Below are 14,857 nucleotides of genomic sequence, written 5' to 3'. Positions count from 1 at the left end.
CCGCGGACGGCACAGACTCCCTCTCCTGCAGCAGCCAAAGAGAGCCAAAGGTGTTACATCGTTAAACCTTTTTATTGTTAATTAGGAGAGCCTCTGCCACATTCGGTGGGGTGGAGGAGTCACACGGGGGCCGAATGGGAGGGGGGGAAGCTGGTTGGTTCAGTGGCAAAAGATTCCAGAAAAATGGAGCCACCAAAAAAATATAAATGGGGATTTCTCCTTCTTTCTCTTGAGACAACACAAGGATTTTTTTTCGGTCCATTCGCCTGAAAAGGAGGTGGAGGAGAGAGAGAGAGAGAGAAACAATAGAAAATGGTTAAATTCCAGCTTTACCTGGGTGCTAACTGAAGACATTTTACAGACCCACAGATATTGTTGAAGCAGCTCCGCTTTCTGGTAGGAGAGAAAGCCAAGGGCCTGGCTTGGTTTCTTAGCCGGTCACAACAATGGAGTCCCCTAAGGACCATCACACAAGGGAAGGTGAAAACTGTGGAACTCACTGCCACAAGACGAACCCTTCGTTGCCCATTCAGATGGCCTAAAAAGTGACCCTGGGCCGGTCCTTTGCTCAGGGTGGTCTACCTCACAGGGGTGTCCCTGTCTGAGGATAACATGGCGAAATCCATGGCCACCGCCTTTCCTTAGAAGGAAACGTGGGACGTGCAAGGGGCAGGGGCCAATCGAGGGAGGCCCCTGCCCCTTGGGGGTGGGTGGGTGTATGTGTTTCTGCAGGTGGCTCACCTCTACACCGACTCCTCCATGCATTGATCTGTTGAGAAAAAGAAATAAAAGGGGTCAGGAAGGGTGGAGGGGGCCCCTCCGAAAACATCCGAAGATGCAGTCCAGCCAAGGAGCCCCTTTGTCCTGCTCTGGCGCAAAGGCACTCAAAGGCCATCCAGACCACCCCGCCCACCCTGCCCTTCTATAGCCTTCCTCGATCATGTTCAGAGATACATGGCCGAGCAGGCTCTTGGCCTGAGATTATGGGATGTGCTGGAGATGGCCTTTGACTCCTCGGATGCTGCGGTCCGACCCTGAACACTCCACCCCTGCAGTGTGGGATGCTCTGGCTCCCCTCGCCTTCTCTTCCTCCCCCCCATCCCTCCCTCCCTCTTGTCTCTTACCAGTCCTGGGCAAGACGAGGATTTGGTCTCGCGTCAGGCCCTGATCCAAGGCCAGCTGGGTAAACTTCTCCACCAGCTCAGGCCTCACCTGCTTGCTTCTGCCTGCAGCCGGGAAAGCAAAAGGCAGTGGCTTGAGGAAGGAGAGGCAGGCGACGAAGGATCCTGCCCCACGGATGGAGACCGGGCACCGGGTGGGGATGCCACCCCCTTCTCCCCAGTCCTCGGCCACCCAGGCGGGCAGCGCAGCAACCACTGGACAATGGGGGGGAGCCGTGGGGAGAAGGACTGCCCCCTGCCAGAGTCCCCCAACTTACCATAGAGGGTGACCATCATGAAGGTCTCCCCACCTTTGACCTTCTGGCCGGACAGCAAGGCGTACTCGTCGTAATTCGTCTCCACCACTCGTATGTCACTGGTGGTTGCTGAGCCTGGAACGGGGAGCGAAGAGTGATGGGTCCCGAAAAGACCTCTAGGAACGGCCTTGCTCGACTACAACACCCACCATCGTTCTCCCTGGATCCTGCTGAATGGGGGACGATGGCTCTGGAACGGCTTTTCCCCAGCTGGCCAGGGCCGGAGAGGGCCGCCTCCCGTTTGGAAAGAGACCGAGGGAGGATCGAGGCCGGAAAGGAGTCATTGATCCACCCAGTGGGGGCCAGACTCTCTCTCCCCCCCGGACCCCAAACCTTGCTGGACGTCCCAGTAGATCACTTACGAGGGCTGCTATAGGTGAAGCGTCCTGGCTGGTCTGTCGGGACAAACACGCTGTTTCGCGTCTCACACTGGTCGTGCCTAAAGGCGGAGCGGACGGCAGGGGGAGAAGAGACAAATCAATGGGGCAGCATGACAGCAGGGAGTCAGGCCCACAACACGCATGGCCAGGGAGGGACGGGGTGGGGGTTTCCCGTCCCGAAACAAGGGGGTAAGAAAACGTGTCCCCCCCCCACTCACCACCCATCACGGCCTCCTTACTTGGGGTAGGTGGAGGTCACGTCCAGGCCCCCGCCAGCCACGGGCGTCACCACCGTGGTGCACATTTTCATGGTTTGCTTCTTGTCCTGGAACCACTGGGAGTTGGAGGCCAGCCCGATGCTGTACCAGCGCCCCACGAACTGCCCCCACCCAGAGAAAGAAAGAGGGAGGGAGGGGGAAAAAACTCATCGATCAGAGGCTTCTGGAGCAAGTGGACTACAACTCCCATCCCCCACCAGCCATGGCCACGGGATTTGGAGATGGACGATGTGATGAGATGGGTTTTTAAGTTAAAATCTTTTAAAGGCATATGGGTTTTGTAATTATGAAGTGAGCCAGAGAGGTTCCATTTTGTTTCTTTGTATCTAATATCTGTGCTATGCTGACAAGTTGTTTTCCAGGCGAGCAGAGACAGTGTTATTCTGAAGGCCTGAGAACAGTCTAAGGACTACAAAGCCCACTTGACCTTTTCACAATAATATCTGAGAGTACCAGGGTGTTCTTATGTGGGCAGACTTGCGAGAAGGAGTGTTGTAGCATGGCTGGCTGAATTGGACTCTTTCAGCTCATTTTAGCATGTGCAAACTCCTGATTGCTCTCTGTCCAAGCGTACACGTGTGTTTTCGAACCCGTGTTCGTCACAGACGACACACACACATCTCAAATGCAATGACTCTCTTGAAAAGAAACACAGGATTTCATCATCTAAAGCCAGTTTGCCCCAACCTGGAATCTTCCTGATGTGCTTAACTATAATGCCCATCATCCCCCCCCCACAACCTAGTACCACTACTGGCAGAAAAGCCCCCAACGATCAACGCCCAGACAATGGTGAGGAACACTGCAGCGTTATCCGGATTGGGTCTGCTGTCTTGCTTTTAATCTTAGGAGGGTTCTGCATAACAACTCAGGTTTAGCAAAGTATTTCTGTGCTGGCGGCTAAGGTCTTGCAAAGGGCTCTTTTTTCTTTTCTTTTACGCCCAGTGGATTCCGCAAGGGTTCTGATCCGGGAATGGTGTTCTCTTGCTAGGCTGAAGCAAGGCCGCTTACTAAAACCCCGCGCGTTCCCTAGCCAAAGCCCACTCCGCTCAAGACAGCGCGAAAAATCAGCCCGATTACCTGCTCTTGCTGGAAGTCAGGCTGGACGGGCACCTCGGCCCCCGCCACGACCTGGCAGGCCACGGCCACGGCCAGAAAGCTGCAGACGTGAGCCCACATGCTGGCGAGTGCTTTTGCTTGCTCGGAAGGCGCCTCTTTGGGGACAAAGATCTGACCAGCGGAAGGGAGCAACTCTGAGCCGGCCGGCCGGCTGGCTATTTATGGGCCCTCTCTGGGTGGGAGCCTGCTAGCCAGCGCCCGCCCTTCCTCTCCCCCGTGGCTGGCTTACGCAAGAGACAAAGAATTGGGGGGGGGAGTGAAAAACAGGGCAACAGCAGCAGCCCTGGGGGGCTGACCCCCACCTGGATCAAAGCGCCTTTCCCGGCAGAGGCCCTGGCACCGAGCTGGAAATCCTGCCAGCCGAGCACCGCTTTCCAATTAACTGAGCAACAGCTGGCGCTGGGAGTCCCTAGGCTCGGAATCGGACAGCGTGCAGAAGATTCTCCTCTCTGGGCCCCTTCCAAATGCCAGCGCTGTCCTTCCCTCCTGTTTACCCACTTTTAAGCAAGCAAAGGGCTTTGTTTAGGGAAAGGCTGACCCAGACCTGGAGGGGGGGGCGACCTTTAGCCTTTCCCAGCCAGCTCCTCTCCCTGCGCCTCCCCCTCCTGCGGCCACTGCCTTTTGGGGGAAGGACACAAAGTGACCGCCGGAGAGGTGACGCCTTCGGACTCCTGACCACCAGGGCAAGCAGCTGGCCAGCCGCCTCTGGGCATCCCCGTTTAGAGATCCTGCCCCGCCGTGTGGCTCTAACATCTGGCGCTCTCAGATAGACTGCCTCCCGACCCAGAGGCTCGACCAACCTTGTGGTCGGAAGCGCAGAAGATGGAAACAAGAGGGAGACTCTGGCCAAGTCACGACCCCAATGGTGGACTCCCTTAGTCCATAATAGGATCTCCCCCCCCCTCTTTCTACCCCCCTCCCCTGTTTTAGAGTCAATGCAGTCTTACTCAAGAGAACCTCCCTTTCAGAGCCAGACATGGGTCAAACCCGTTAGGATGATGCTGGAGGCAGGGAGGAAAAGGCCACGGGAACATAATTTTCCATGAGGGCCTCTTGAGTGCCAGCGGGTGCTCTTCTGTAATCCCCCCCCCTGCCTTCCCCTTCGCTCAGAATTTTAATAGCTGTTCTCCTCTTTGCCAAAATCAAGATTTATGTAAGCGTGGTTGTTTGCTTTAAGCTTTTCTCTCTCCCTTCTCTCCAAGGCAGGGAGCCGGAGAACAGCCAACGGCCCAGCGAGGACCCCTCCGTCCCACGGCTTTCTTGCAAAAAAAAAAAAGAGGGGAGGGGGAAATACCGGCCAGTGCAAATTCTCCCCCTGCCAGACACACTCCACCTGTTGGATTTCTACCTTCCCTCTCTCTTTCGAATGGCTTTTCTATAGCAAAAACAGGGAGCAGGCTGGAGTGAAACGGGGCAGTTTTCCCTTCCCGGCTTCACAGGCGTCCCGGCGCTGTTTCCCCCTGCCGAACAGCCGCCTGTCTAGATCTGGAAACTGACCAAAGGCTTGCACAACGGACCGCCATTCAACCGATACATCTTCCACTGAGGGAGGAGGGTTTTTTAATTTTTTATTTTCCAAGCCGAAGCCTGTGTTGACCCTTTTCCACTTTGAACAAAAGGAATCCAGGGCCCTGGGGAAAGCAGGTGATGTGTCAGCCCACCGAGGGGGTTTGTTTTCGGACGGATTCTGGCTCAGCACTGCACAGGCAGGGAAGCGGGCTGAGCAAGGGGGGGGGTCCCCGAACATGCCTTTCCAGCAGTAAACAAGTGCACACCATCGGAGTGGGAAAGCATGAGGTTGCTGGCCTTTCCGGGGCTGCAGGGAAGCTCCCAGAAACCGGGGGGGGGGTTGGCGTGGGGGGGGATCAACTGTATTTTCACTGCATCTGCTCCCCTCCCCAATTTCCAGGTCTCTAAAGATCCCAGAACTTTCCAATTCCCTCAAACGATAGCCAAACAGGCAGCATCTGACCGGTGGTGAGCAGGGATTATCCCGGTGAGAAAACGAGAGGAGAGAGAGGGGTGGTTTTTTTTCCTTTATAAAGGGGAAGGGGCTCCGGTGTAGGGATGCATCCTGATCCAGCACAGGCTTGCTCTCTTTCTTTCCGCGTGTGGATCTGCGGCCGTCAGCGTATCCCCGTGTACTTGGTTTCTGGAAAACAGAAAGGAGGGTTCAGGGTGTCCTGGGGATGATGGGAACGGCCACCTCGCAACCCCGGCTCCTCGTCCTTCGTGAGTCAGCAAAAGGATGCAAATCTTTTCATTCTGTGAAGTGATTCGGAAATAGGGAAACGCTTCCCCCTTCTTGGACTACAAGCCCCAGAATCCCCCGGCCACCAGAAGTTGCTTTCTATAAGCAGTAGTGCGCCATGGAGGAACACACACACACACACACATGATTTCTCTTGGCAAGACCCATATCCCAGACCCAGGGAGGAGGTAAAAACATGCAAACAGAAAATTCCACTCGTCACCTGCCATTCGTTTTGCGCCCGGCACAGTTTTAAATCCACTCTTTGTTGATCGCATGAAAGGGCAAGAATTTAATAGTGTGTGGGCGGGGGGGGGGGAGGATCAGCTGATTATACTAAAATCTGTCCTAGGGCTGACTCTGGCCTCCTTTCCAAAGTTTGGAAAAGTCAAGAGTTTGGAGACTACAGTGCCCAGCATCCACAGGGGCCATGGTGGGCCGGCTAGGGGATTCTGGGAGTGGTACTCCACCGTCACCTCTCCCAGCATTTGCTCCTTTCGCCCAGGGGGGGGCTTTGAGTCTATTCTCAAATAGCGTCAAGTGCTAGAATTAACACTGAAATTTGAAATAACTTTGGCCTCTCCGTGTTTAACTCACCATCAAGGATGTGGTATTCGTCAACAGAGTCGCAGAATCCTGCAGAAAAGGGCCAGAATCGAAGGAAAGGATGGTTGGCAGTCCGGAAGGGGGTGCTCCTTGGCCCCCCTCCTCAAAAGAGGGCAGCCCTCCCCGCCGCCACCACAAAGGGATTTCCCATATTGCAGCAAAAAAATGTCCGGGGTCCGAGCCTCCAGTGGCAGGGAGTTCCACCATCACCAAAGAGCTAAGACAGACGGGTGCCTCCCTTAAATCTCCCCCGAGGAATCCGTAGGGAACAAGAACCACACACCCCATGTCCACCCCCCCACCCACGGGGTCGTGGGTCGCTAGAAAGGGGGCCCGCCACTCACCGTAAACAGGGAAGTAAAAGACCTGGTTCAGATCCAGGCCGACGCTGGCCATGCGCTCCTCAAACTTTGCCGTGACGGCGTCGCCGACCTTGATGGATCGTCCTTTCGGAAGAGTAAACAGACATTTAATGAGTTGTGATGGATCCCCAAGTGGTTGGCCCTCCCTCCCTGTTGTCCTGGCGTTCCAAGATAGACTGTACCTACTAGGGGAGGTTTTATTCAGGAAACACAGACATCCTAGCCTCTGACCGGCCTTGCACCCTCTGGAAATGTTCCAGACCTCTCCTAGGAACCCGGCCTTCCCCCAACTCAGATGTGTTACAGACTACCAATCCCATCATCCACACCAGCAGCCCAGTATGACGCTAGAGAGGAGAAAGGCTGCTCTAAGCCAACACCCGCCTGCCCCATCCGGTGGCGGTGAGTGCCTTAGGCTTAGCCATAGGCTCACATACAGGGGCGGAAGAAGAAGGCTTGGACCCGGGGCCCCACCGCAGCCTCACCGTAAAGCTTGGCCGAAATCTTCCCAGCCTTCTGGTAGTACACGATGGCGTAGCTGTTGTAATCCGTCTCTGCCACGACCACGTCCACGTTCCTCCCACGGCCTGGGGGGGGGCAGAGCGTGTGTAACAGGAAGGATCCTTTCCAGCCCTCTTGCGGGGGGGGGGGAGGCAACTGGGAGCCCTGAAGGTCTGTCTCCTCCTTGAAGTACCCTCTAGAATAGGATTTCCACCCTCCACCCCCCCCAAAAAACCTCCATTCCTCTCGTCCCCCAAAAGCGCACCTCGCACTTGGAACCGGCCGGCTGTCTTGGTGGAAAAGTAGGTCTGTCTGATGTTCCAGCAGTGGCCGTCCCTGAAGGGCAAGACCAGGAGAAGAGGAAAACAGTTCGAAACCAGCTCCCCAGGGGCCTGCTGGTTCGGGTTCAGCACCTGCCCGGCTCAAAGTAAAACCCGGAGTGGATTCTCCACCCCGCTGACCTGGGAGCCGGTGGCCTCCCTTCGGTTACTCACAAGGGGCGGAAAATGCTGAACAGCAAAGGTTTCTCCGGAGTTTCGGCATCCGCCACGGTCACCATCACGTTTGTGGCTTCCAGACGGTAATGATTTTGGCTTAAGTAGCTGCAGCGCGAGGCCACCCCGACCAGGAACCATTTCCCAGCAAACTAGAGGAGGAGAGAGCAGGAGAGATGGGTTCAAAATATCCCCTTACCCAAAGCGTGTGCCGCAACAAAGGGTGGTTGGAAGGTTTCCCACCCGCGAGTGTTTGTGAGCATTCCGTGACCTCACAATCTCCCAAGCAGTAAACGGGAGGTCACCCCTTTAAATGTGTGGGGATGGGGAGTGATGGTGCAGTAAAATGCAGGGTGTGCGTTCTAAACCTGATCCTCACCCGATTGGGATCAAAGTTGCCCTGGATTCCGATACTGTCGATGGGGTTCTTCGGGGCCGGCGGCTTCTTACGGCGGCGCTGGGCATTGCCGGGAGAAGAGAGGAGCAAACCGCAGATGAGGAGAAACACAGCTGGCGTCATGGTCAGATCCTGATGGCACAGTAACTGTCCGCTTCGAGGCTGGCTGGTTAGTTATTAATCCGAACGCTTCCACCAAAAGATTAGAGGCGGCAGGACAAAGGTCTCCTCAAACACATTTCCTGGCGCATTCCGATCAGCCCGTGGGGGGAAAAATATTCATGGAATCCCCCAGGAAAGCAGAAGAGAAAAAAATGTATTTGTTGGAGTCATTTCAAACCTATTTAAGCTATTCACTGTCTTGTTATTCCACATGCTGACACGTTCTGCGGTATCTAGTGGGAGGGAGTTCCATAGGTTCAGCATCATGGAAGCAGATACCTCCCTAGGGCAACCAAGCTTCGTCTACTTGACAGACTGTCCCTGAACATGGAGGCTCTCCTTAGCTATGACAACTAAATTACAAACACAAATGACAAGTAAACCGCCTCTCCATGGCCTTCTAGATAGCGGTGGACTACAATTCCCATCACGGAACCCAGCAGTGGGGAACATGGGTACTTTCGGGCGCAGAGGGAAAAAATAGGAAACCCGAGGCGCTCCCTCTGGTGGCCGGATCGAGCATCTGAACGGAGCGAAAGAGACGGCTGCTGCGCCGGCGCAAAGAGAGAACCATCAAATGAGGGGTCTAGAGCGGCCAACTACCATAGAGAGGAAGGCATGAAGAACCGGCTCCAAGAGGGCCGAGGCGGAAGTGCGGGAGGCGACGGAAGTGACGGAGAGAGCAGCTGGGTAAGGTCTCCTGGAGGGGCCGGCAGAGCGTTTGCGGGCGGGTGGGGGAAGGGAAAGATTTGGGGGAGGGGGGAGGAGGGGGAGGGGGAGGGAGTGGGTGAGGGGTTCTTGAGGATGTGGGGGAGGGGAGGGGGTAGAATGTGAGTCTGTGTTGGGGGGGCTACAGTTTAGACAAGAGACACACTCTTGGACTACAACTCCCAGAATCCCCCAGCAAGCCCCCCCACCTGGCTCCTTCCCAGCCTCATCTTTTGGGGGGGGGGTTGCTCAGGCTGGCTTGGGGGGTTTGCTGGGGGGCGCTTGCTGGGGGATTCTGGGAGAAGAGACTGAGAGAGGGCTCAGAAAGGGGGCAGAAGCCAGGGGGGTGGGGGGGAGAAGGGGGGGCAGAGCCAGCCTAGCTTGGCCAGGCCAGGGAGGCAGCTGCAGGGCAGGGGGTTCTGGGTGCGGATCCCAGTGCCCTTTCTGGGCCAAGGAATGGGTTGCATGACCCTACAGCCTCCCTGCAGGGGTGGATGGGAGAGAGAGATGGAGGGCTGGGGCTTTGGGGGCAGGCAAGCGTGATTTTCTAAATGAAGGCCAGGAAGGGGCTAGAGGAGAACGGGGACCTAGCAAGGCGGACCTCACTGCGCCTGACGGTGCCTCTGTCTTCCTTCCTCCCCCCCCCCCAGCAGCACCACCTCCTCCTCCTCCTCGGTGAACATGTTGAAGACAATTCCCCCGGAACCAGAAAGGATCTACTGAGACCCCCCCCCTCGCTACCTTGGTAAGGAAGGAGCGCGTGGCGTGGCTCAAGTCTCAAGACCGGGGACTACCCCCCCCAACCCGTCCTGGGGCACTGGACTCTGTCCTATGCGAGGAAAAGTCTGAAAATAAGCCGGGGAAAAAGAGCGACATTCCCTGGTAGCCTTGGGAAGCCAAGGTTGGCTCTCGAACGGCATCCAGACCCGTTTTCCTCTTCTTCCAGAGAGCTGGGCAGTGACAGAATGACATCATGGAAAGCGGGGCTCCCCCTCTTCCTCCCCGACAGCATCCTTTTCGAGATCTTCCTGTACTTGGACCACACGGACGTGCTTTCCGCGGGGCGGGTGTGCCGGCAGTGGCATGCGGTGGCTCAGGATGAGGTCCTGTGGAAAGAGCTTTTCTACAGATACTACCGAATACCGAGGGACATCCCTCGGCACCCAGGTGCGGCCTCCCCTCATCCCCAACAGGGAGGGTGCCGTGCGAACTGCAGAGAAAATAAGTGCTCGCCAGGCGCTTCTCTTCAGGGCAGTCTACCTGATGTGTCCTCCACCCAATGGATACATCAGGTGGGGGGGGATGACATTTCTCTCTCTCTCTCTTCCGAGACAGCTGCCGTTTCCTGGTCCGCCGAGTTCCAGCGCTTGTACGACACCATCCCTTGTGTCGAAGTCGAGACCCTGAAGGAGCACACCGATCAAGTCCTCCACCTCAGCTTCTCCCACAGCGGCTACCTGTTTGCTTCTTGTTCCAAAGACTCTACCGTCAAGGTAGCGAGAACGGGCGATGTTTGGGGAGAGAAGAGAGGCAGGCGCCCCCCTCGCTCCCCTGTGAGGGTTTGGAGTTAGCAAGGGCTCATCCCTCGCTCATAGGTTGTTGTTTTTTTCAAAAGCAGAGCAAACCAAACTGGGGAAAGCTAGAAGGCTTAGGGGGAAAGAATCTTGCTACCTTTCATACGCTGCTACATCGGGGGGGGGGGGGGTGCTTCTTAGGTTCAGGTATTCCAAGTCCCATTCACCCCAGCCAGGCTGGTCCTCAGTGAGGAAGGATGGAAGTTGTCACCCAAAATCTAGAGAGCCAGAAGTTCCCTTGCCTCTCCTCAACAGCTTTTCTAAACACCCAAAGAATAGTAAGGAAGCCCCTGTCTGACGCATGAGTCATTTGAAAGCCCTCCTCTCTCTCCATGCCTTGGGAAATCAGGATTTTTTCCCCAGATGCTTTGGCTCTTCCCATCTTCCCGGCCTCTTGCAGATCTGGAACAACGACGTCCGGGTCTCTCTGCTGCACAGCGCCAGCATGAAGAAGTACAACTGGAGCTACACCCAGTTCTCCCAGTTCAACGCGGACGATTCCCTCCTCCTCGTTTCCGGGGTGTTCATGGGGCCCAGCACCTCCCTGTCCGGCGAGATTGCAGTCTTCAGCTTGGGTAAAGTGGTGCGACCGGCTGGGTGGGGCTCCTCTCTTGGAGCTGCCGGGCTTCCCTCGGAGCCCCGGGGAGGGACGGGTCAGCCCAGGAGGTAGAGGTGAATGGGAGAATCTTCTTTCAGTGCGAGGGGAAGCCTGGGGACAGCACAGGCCTTTTTGCCTCCAGGAGGATCTGAAGTGATCAGACACGCCCAAGCAGCCCAGAGATCCGCCTAGCCCTGGATGGTGGATCTGGGCTGTTCTCCCAGAGAGCAGAATCCTCTCCCACTGAAAAAGCCGCTCAGCTCCTTTCTGCCTCTCCCTCCTTGCTTCCAGAGGACTTCACGCTCCTCTCTCGGGTGCGCAACAAGCCTTACGACGTGTTCGGCTGCTGGCTGAACGAGACCAACCTGATCTCCGGCAACTTGCACCGCATCGGGTACCTCACCTCGTGCTCCGTGTTGTGGCTGAACAACGCCTTCCAGGTGAGCGGGGCGGGCGGGGCGGAAGGCGTCCCCGGCGGTCACATCCCTGGAGCGGCGTTTCGGAGGCCTTTGCTTCCTCCGTCGTCCCTGCCTCTCCGCTCGCAGGGGATCGAGTCCGAGACCACGAATGTCGTGAAGCGGCTGTTCAAAATCCAGAACCTCAACGGCAGCACCATCCGGACGGTGATGGTGGCCGACTGCACCCACCACGGCTCCCCTGATCTCCTGCCCAGCCACGGAGAGAGTGCGGAAGGCGATGCCAGTGGCCTCCCCAAAGTCATCAGCCTCAGCAGCGACAGCGAGGAAGAAGAGGAAGAGACCCGTGCAAAGGTAAATCCACCCTCCCAAATCCACCAGCTCACACTCCTGGTTCTCCCAGGGAGGGTCTGGGATGTGCCCGGCAGGAGGCGGTTCCTCCACCCTCTCTTAGGCTCTGGAGTATCCTGTGTACCATCACTGGAAGGTTTTTTTCCGCTGATGCCATCCATGCATCAGTTGCTGGGGAAGGCGATGCTGAAGGTGCCTTTCTGTTCTTAGCAACAGCCCAGCCAGAAAGCAAGCTCAGAAACCGGTGCAAAGGACGCTCCGGGACCCGGGAGCAAAGCCGTGGCTGAAAACAGGCTGGGCAGCTTCCTGACAAGAATCATGAAAGGCCACGTCCGGCCGGCGATGACCGAGCTGGAGATGGAAACGAAGGTGGCCCGGCTCCTGGCGCAAAACAGAACGAAGCCGCCGGAGCCCAACCTGCTCTCCGCAGAGGGCGGCCAGAAGAAATACTTGATCTTCACCACCGGGTGCCTCACCTACACACCGCACCAGATCGGTAAGCCGGCGGTTTAAGTGAATCTTAAACATTTGGTAATTCTTAGGGGTTTGTGATCGGTGCTAGCCAGGTAGAACCTCCAGAATCAAGAGCAGTCTAGCTCAGACCACCAGATTTTGGTGGGGCAGATAAGGGGAAGGCCCTCACTTTCAAGATTAATTCTGAGGAACCTTGCAGGATCGGGCCGCCCACTGTGGGAAGCGGGATGCCAAGCTTTCTCTTCCACTCTCTGACTGCTTGGGTCCACGCGAGACACAGCATCAGTGGGGTGAGAGCTCTCTCCCGTTTTTCCTATCCCTGCTTCCAAACTCCTCTGTTCTTCTAGGGATCAAGCAGATCCTGCCTCACCAAATGACCACCGCCGGCCCCGTCCTCGGAGAGGAGAGACACTCGGAGAAGTTCTTCGACTCCCTGGACCACATTATTGATATTCACGGACACATTATCGGCATGGGCCTCTCCCCGGATCACAGGTAAAGGGGGCTCCCGGAAAAGAAAGGGCAGGAGAGGTGGGAGCTCACGGGCGGGAACTCCGAGCTGCTTCTTGCGGGCAGAAAGTCCCTGGTTTGGCGAGAATCAGGCATTAGGGGACGGAAAAGAAGGCCACAAGTCCAGATTGCTCTTGGGAGGCAAGAGGAGTCAGCTGTGGGTTCAATAGTTCCGTCTTCTCCCTTCCTGCCCCATGCGTTCAGACCTGGCGCCTTGCACTCGTGCTGCAGAAAGGGTCCATCCTGTCATCCAAGGCATGTCCAGTAGTTACCGTAAGCCCCCAAATAATCTCCAATCCCGGTGCAAGTTCGTTTGATTTTGAATGTTGAAAAGCAACATCGCTTCGCCCTCACCGCTGAGCATTAGTAGTGGACCTCTAGCCATTGCTGATTTTGACAGGAGAGTATTGCAATCTTGGGAGGGAGGGAGAGAGTTGCTCCCTCCCATCCAGACCTCCCAAACTTGACCGCCCTGCGACGGGAAGGTGTCTTGAAGACCAAGCGCGTGATCCTTTCTGGAGCGTGTGCTCAGCTGTTCTGGATCCTGCCCTGAGCCATGCACACCACCCGACCCCTTCTCCTTCCCCCACCTTAGGTACTTATATGTCAACAGCCGGGCCTGGCCCCAGGACTGTGTCATTTCCGACCCCCTGCAGCCGCCCCCCATTGCAGAAGAGATTGACCTCCACGTGCTGGACCTCAAGACCATGAAGGAAGCCAAACGGGCCCTGAGGGCGCACCGGGCCTACACCCCCAGCGACGAGTTCTTCTTCATCTTCTTGGACGTCAGCAGGGATTTTGTGGCCAGGTGAGCGCCCTCCCCTCTCGCCCGAACTGCCTGGTGAAGTTTCCTCCACCTCCAGACGCCAAACGCATTTAAAAATCCGTCTTGCAACCCAAAAGCCGGTGGGTGGGATTTTTGGCTGGCCATTGATGAGCCCCTGGGCTGTGCATTTCAGCACGCTTCAGTGTGGTGGCCTGACCTACAACGCACCGGCCTGCTTCCCCATGCTGGCAATCTCATTTCCTGTCTTTTGCTCCCCTGGTGCAGCGGAGCGGAGGATCACCACGGCTACATCTGGGACCGGCACTACGACATCTGCTTAGCCAAGCTCCGGCACGACGACGTGGTCAACTCGGTGGCCTTCAGCCCCACGGAGCAGGAACTCTTGCTGACGGCCAGCGACGACGGCACCGTCAAAGTGTGGCGGTCGCCCCGCGTCGTGCGGATCTTCCAGGCCCAGAAGCCTCACCTTCACAAGCCCCGTTTCTCCTTGGCCACCAAGAGGCTCTGAGCCGGGACACATTTCGCCTTCTTCCCCCTTTGTGGCTCGGCCGGGGCAGCCCGGGGGTTTGGCAAGGGCCAGCCAGGATTGCATCCAAGGACCGATTGAGCGACGCAGCCTCTGCCTCGCCTTTCTTAGGACGCTGCTGCGTGGATGCTGGCTTGTTTTGCATGGATGTGAAGGGGACACGTCTTTCCTCCAGGGGGCAGCAGGCACCTTCCACTCAGCTGGAACGGTTGGTCATGCAGGGCCGGTAGAGGTGCCAACTTCCTCTCCAATAAGGCTCCTGTGCCTTTGAACAGCCGTAGAAAGGTGAGAAACAGCTGGTCTCTTTGGAAGGGCCTCTTGGGGGCCCCACAGGAGACATACAAACACTCTCAGTCTGCACTCAGCTTCGCAGTGTGGCAACTCAGCATCACTCAACACTTTAAGAGGCTTCGCCTAAGGTTGCTTCCTCGTGGCGCAGACGGGTATTTTGAAATGCCGAGGGGGACCTGCTCCCTTAAGGGTGCAGCACCAAACCTGGAAGTCTTGGTGCTGCCACGACAGAGAGCATGCAGAGGAGCAAGCCCCACACACCGTGGCAGCTCCTTCACCCGGCGTGGCCTCAATAAAGCTTCCTTAAGCACGTCTCTCTGGATGGAGCCTGTCTCTTGACTAGCCTCTAATGGGGTGAAAGGCGGGTGGGGGGGGCAGAGGGTTGGCCCTCCCCATTACCAGGGCCGAGGGCCAGACCCAGCGCGATTGCACCAGGCCAGGGGGAGCACACAGGGGAAGGTGGAGAAAGCACAAGACCCACTTCTTGATGTACGGAGCAGTGCAGAGGGTTTTCCAGCCCTAGAGATGGGGGCAGGAGCTCCCAACTTAAAGACTGGGCAAGGTTCTCCTGCCCCTACTGGCCATGTTTGGCTGC

At 56.8% G+C, this 14,857-nt stretch overlaps 3 protein-coding genes across 6 annotated transcripts; 1 reads left to right on the top strand and 2 right to left on the bottom strand.

Moving 5' to 3' along the window:
- Positions 1–53: 53 nt before the first annotated feature.
- PTGDS (prostaglandin D2 synthase) lies at positions 54–3,734 on the bottom strand. Its single transcript, XM_020809175.3, has 7 exons — positions 3,216–3,734; positions 2,097–2,236; positions 1,840–1,916; positions 1,439–1,552; positions 1,125–1,226; positions 742–769; positions 54–266 (listed from the first exon to the last, which is right to left on the bottom strand). Exons 1-6 carry the CDS (start codon positions 3,312–3,314, stop codon positions 744–746), a joined length of 558 nt encoding a protein of 185 aa, XP_020664834.3. The 5' UTR covers positions 3,315–3,734; the 3' UTR covers positions 54–266; positions 742–743.
- Positions 3,735–5,222: 1,488 nt separating this feature from the next.
- C8G (complement C8 gamma chain) lies at positions 5,223–8,535 on the bottom strand. The gene is made up of 7 exons (XM_020809174.3): positions 7,848–8,535; positions 7,469–7,620; positions 7,240–7,310; positions 6,959–7,060; positions 6,456–6,557; positions 6,103–6,141; positions 5,223–5,406 (listed from the first exon to the last, which is right to left on the bottom strand). Exons 1-7 carry the CDS (start codon positions 7,986–7,988, stop codon positions 5,381–5,383), a joined length of 633 nt encoding a protein of 210 aa, XP_020664833.3. The 5' UTR covers positions 7,989–8,535; the 3' UTR covers positions 5,223–5,380.
- A 603-nt stretch (positions 8,536–9,138) lies between these two features.
- FBXW5 (F-box and WD repeat domain containing 5) lies at positions 9,139–14,576 on the top strand. 4 transcript variants are annotated; one of them, XM_078382646.1, is made up of 12 exons: positions 9,139–9,480; positions 9,682–9,902; positions 10,071–10,228; positions 10,710–10,884; positions 11,199–11,347; positions 11,453–11,677; positions 11,885–12,170; positions 12,496–12,643; positions 13,254–13,466; positions 13,710–13,962; positions 14,009–14,045; positions 14,086–14,576. In XM_078382646.1, the coding sequence occupies exons 2-10, from the start codon at positions 9,701–9,703 to the stop codon at positions 13,951–13,953; spliced, it is 1,800 nt and encodes a 599-aa protein (XP_078238772.1). In that variant the 5' UTR covers positions 9,139–9,480; positions 9,682–9,700; the 3' UTR covers positions 13,954–13,962; positions 14,009–14,045; positions 14,086–14,576. The 4 variants fall into 4 exon arrangements, with proteins under 4 accessions (XP_078238772.1, XP_078238771.1, XP_072841047.2 ...); XM_078382645.1 differs by having other exon boundaries at positions 14,009–14,576; XM_072984946.2 differs by having other exon boundaries at positions 11,891–12,170; positions 13,710–14,576.
- Positions 14,577–14,857: the final 281 nt, after the last annotated feature.

Source organism: Pogona vitticeps, chromosome ZW-PAR (genome assembly GCF_051106095.1).
Source record: "Pogona vitticeps strain Pit_001003342236 chromosome ZW-PAR, PviZW2.1, whole genome shotgun sequence".
NCBI lineage: Eukaryota > Metazoa > Chordata > Lepidosauria > Squamata > Agamidae > Pogona > Pogona vitticeps.
The sequence above is the reverse complement of the archived record's forward strand: the minus strand, read 5'-3'. Positions and strand labels throughout refer to the sequence as shown.

What these genes read in the sequence shown, in the direction of transcription:
- FBXW5 (XM_078382646.1), top strand. Translation starts at nt 9,701, where the DNA reads ATGACATCATGGAAAGCGGGGCTCCCCCTCTTCCTCCCCGACAGCATC. An exon ending in CCAAAGACTCTACCGTCAAG is followed by an intron (nt 10,229 to 10,709) that starts GTAGCGAGAACG and finishes GGCCTCTTGCAG; the next exon opens with ATCTGGAACAACGACGTCCG. An exon ending in GATTGCAGTCTTCAGCTTGG is followed by an intron (nt 10,885 to 11,198) that starts GTAAAGTGGTGC and finishes CCTTGCTTCCAG; the next exon opens with AGGACTTCACGCTCCTCTCT.
- C8G (XM_020809174.3), bottom strand. Translation starts at nt 7,988, where the DNA reads ATGACGCCAGCTGTGTTTCTCCTCATCTGCGGTTTGCTCCTCTCTTCT. An exon ending in CGGCCGGTTCCAAGTGCGAG is followed by an intron (nt 7,061 to 7,239) that starts GTGCGCTTTTGG and finishes GCCCCCCCCCAG; the next exon opens with GCCGTGGGAGGAACGTGGAC. An exon ending in CTTTTACTTCCCTGTTTACG is followed by an intron (nt 6,142 to 6,455) that starts GTGAGTGGCGGG and finishes CCTTTTCTGCAG; the next exon opens with GATTCTGCGACTCTGTTGAC.
- PTGDS (XM_020809175.3), bottom strand. Translation starts at nt 3,314, where the DNA reads ATGTGGGCTCACGTCTGCAGCTTTCTGGCCGTGGCCGTGGCCTGCCAG. An exon ending in CTGACTTCCAGCAAGAGCAG is followed by an intron (nt 2,237 to 3,215) that starts GTAATCGGGCTG and finishes GGGTGGGGGCAG; the next exon opens with TTCGTGGGGCGCTGGTACAG. An exon ending in CTTCACCTATAGCAGCCCTC is followed by an intron (nt 1,553 to 1,839) that starts GTAAGTGATCTA and finishes TCCCCGTTCCAG; the next exon opens with GCTCAGCAACCACCAGTGAC.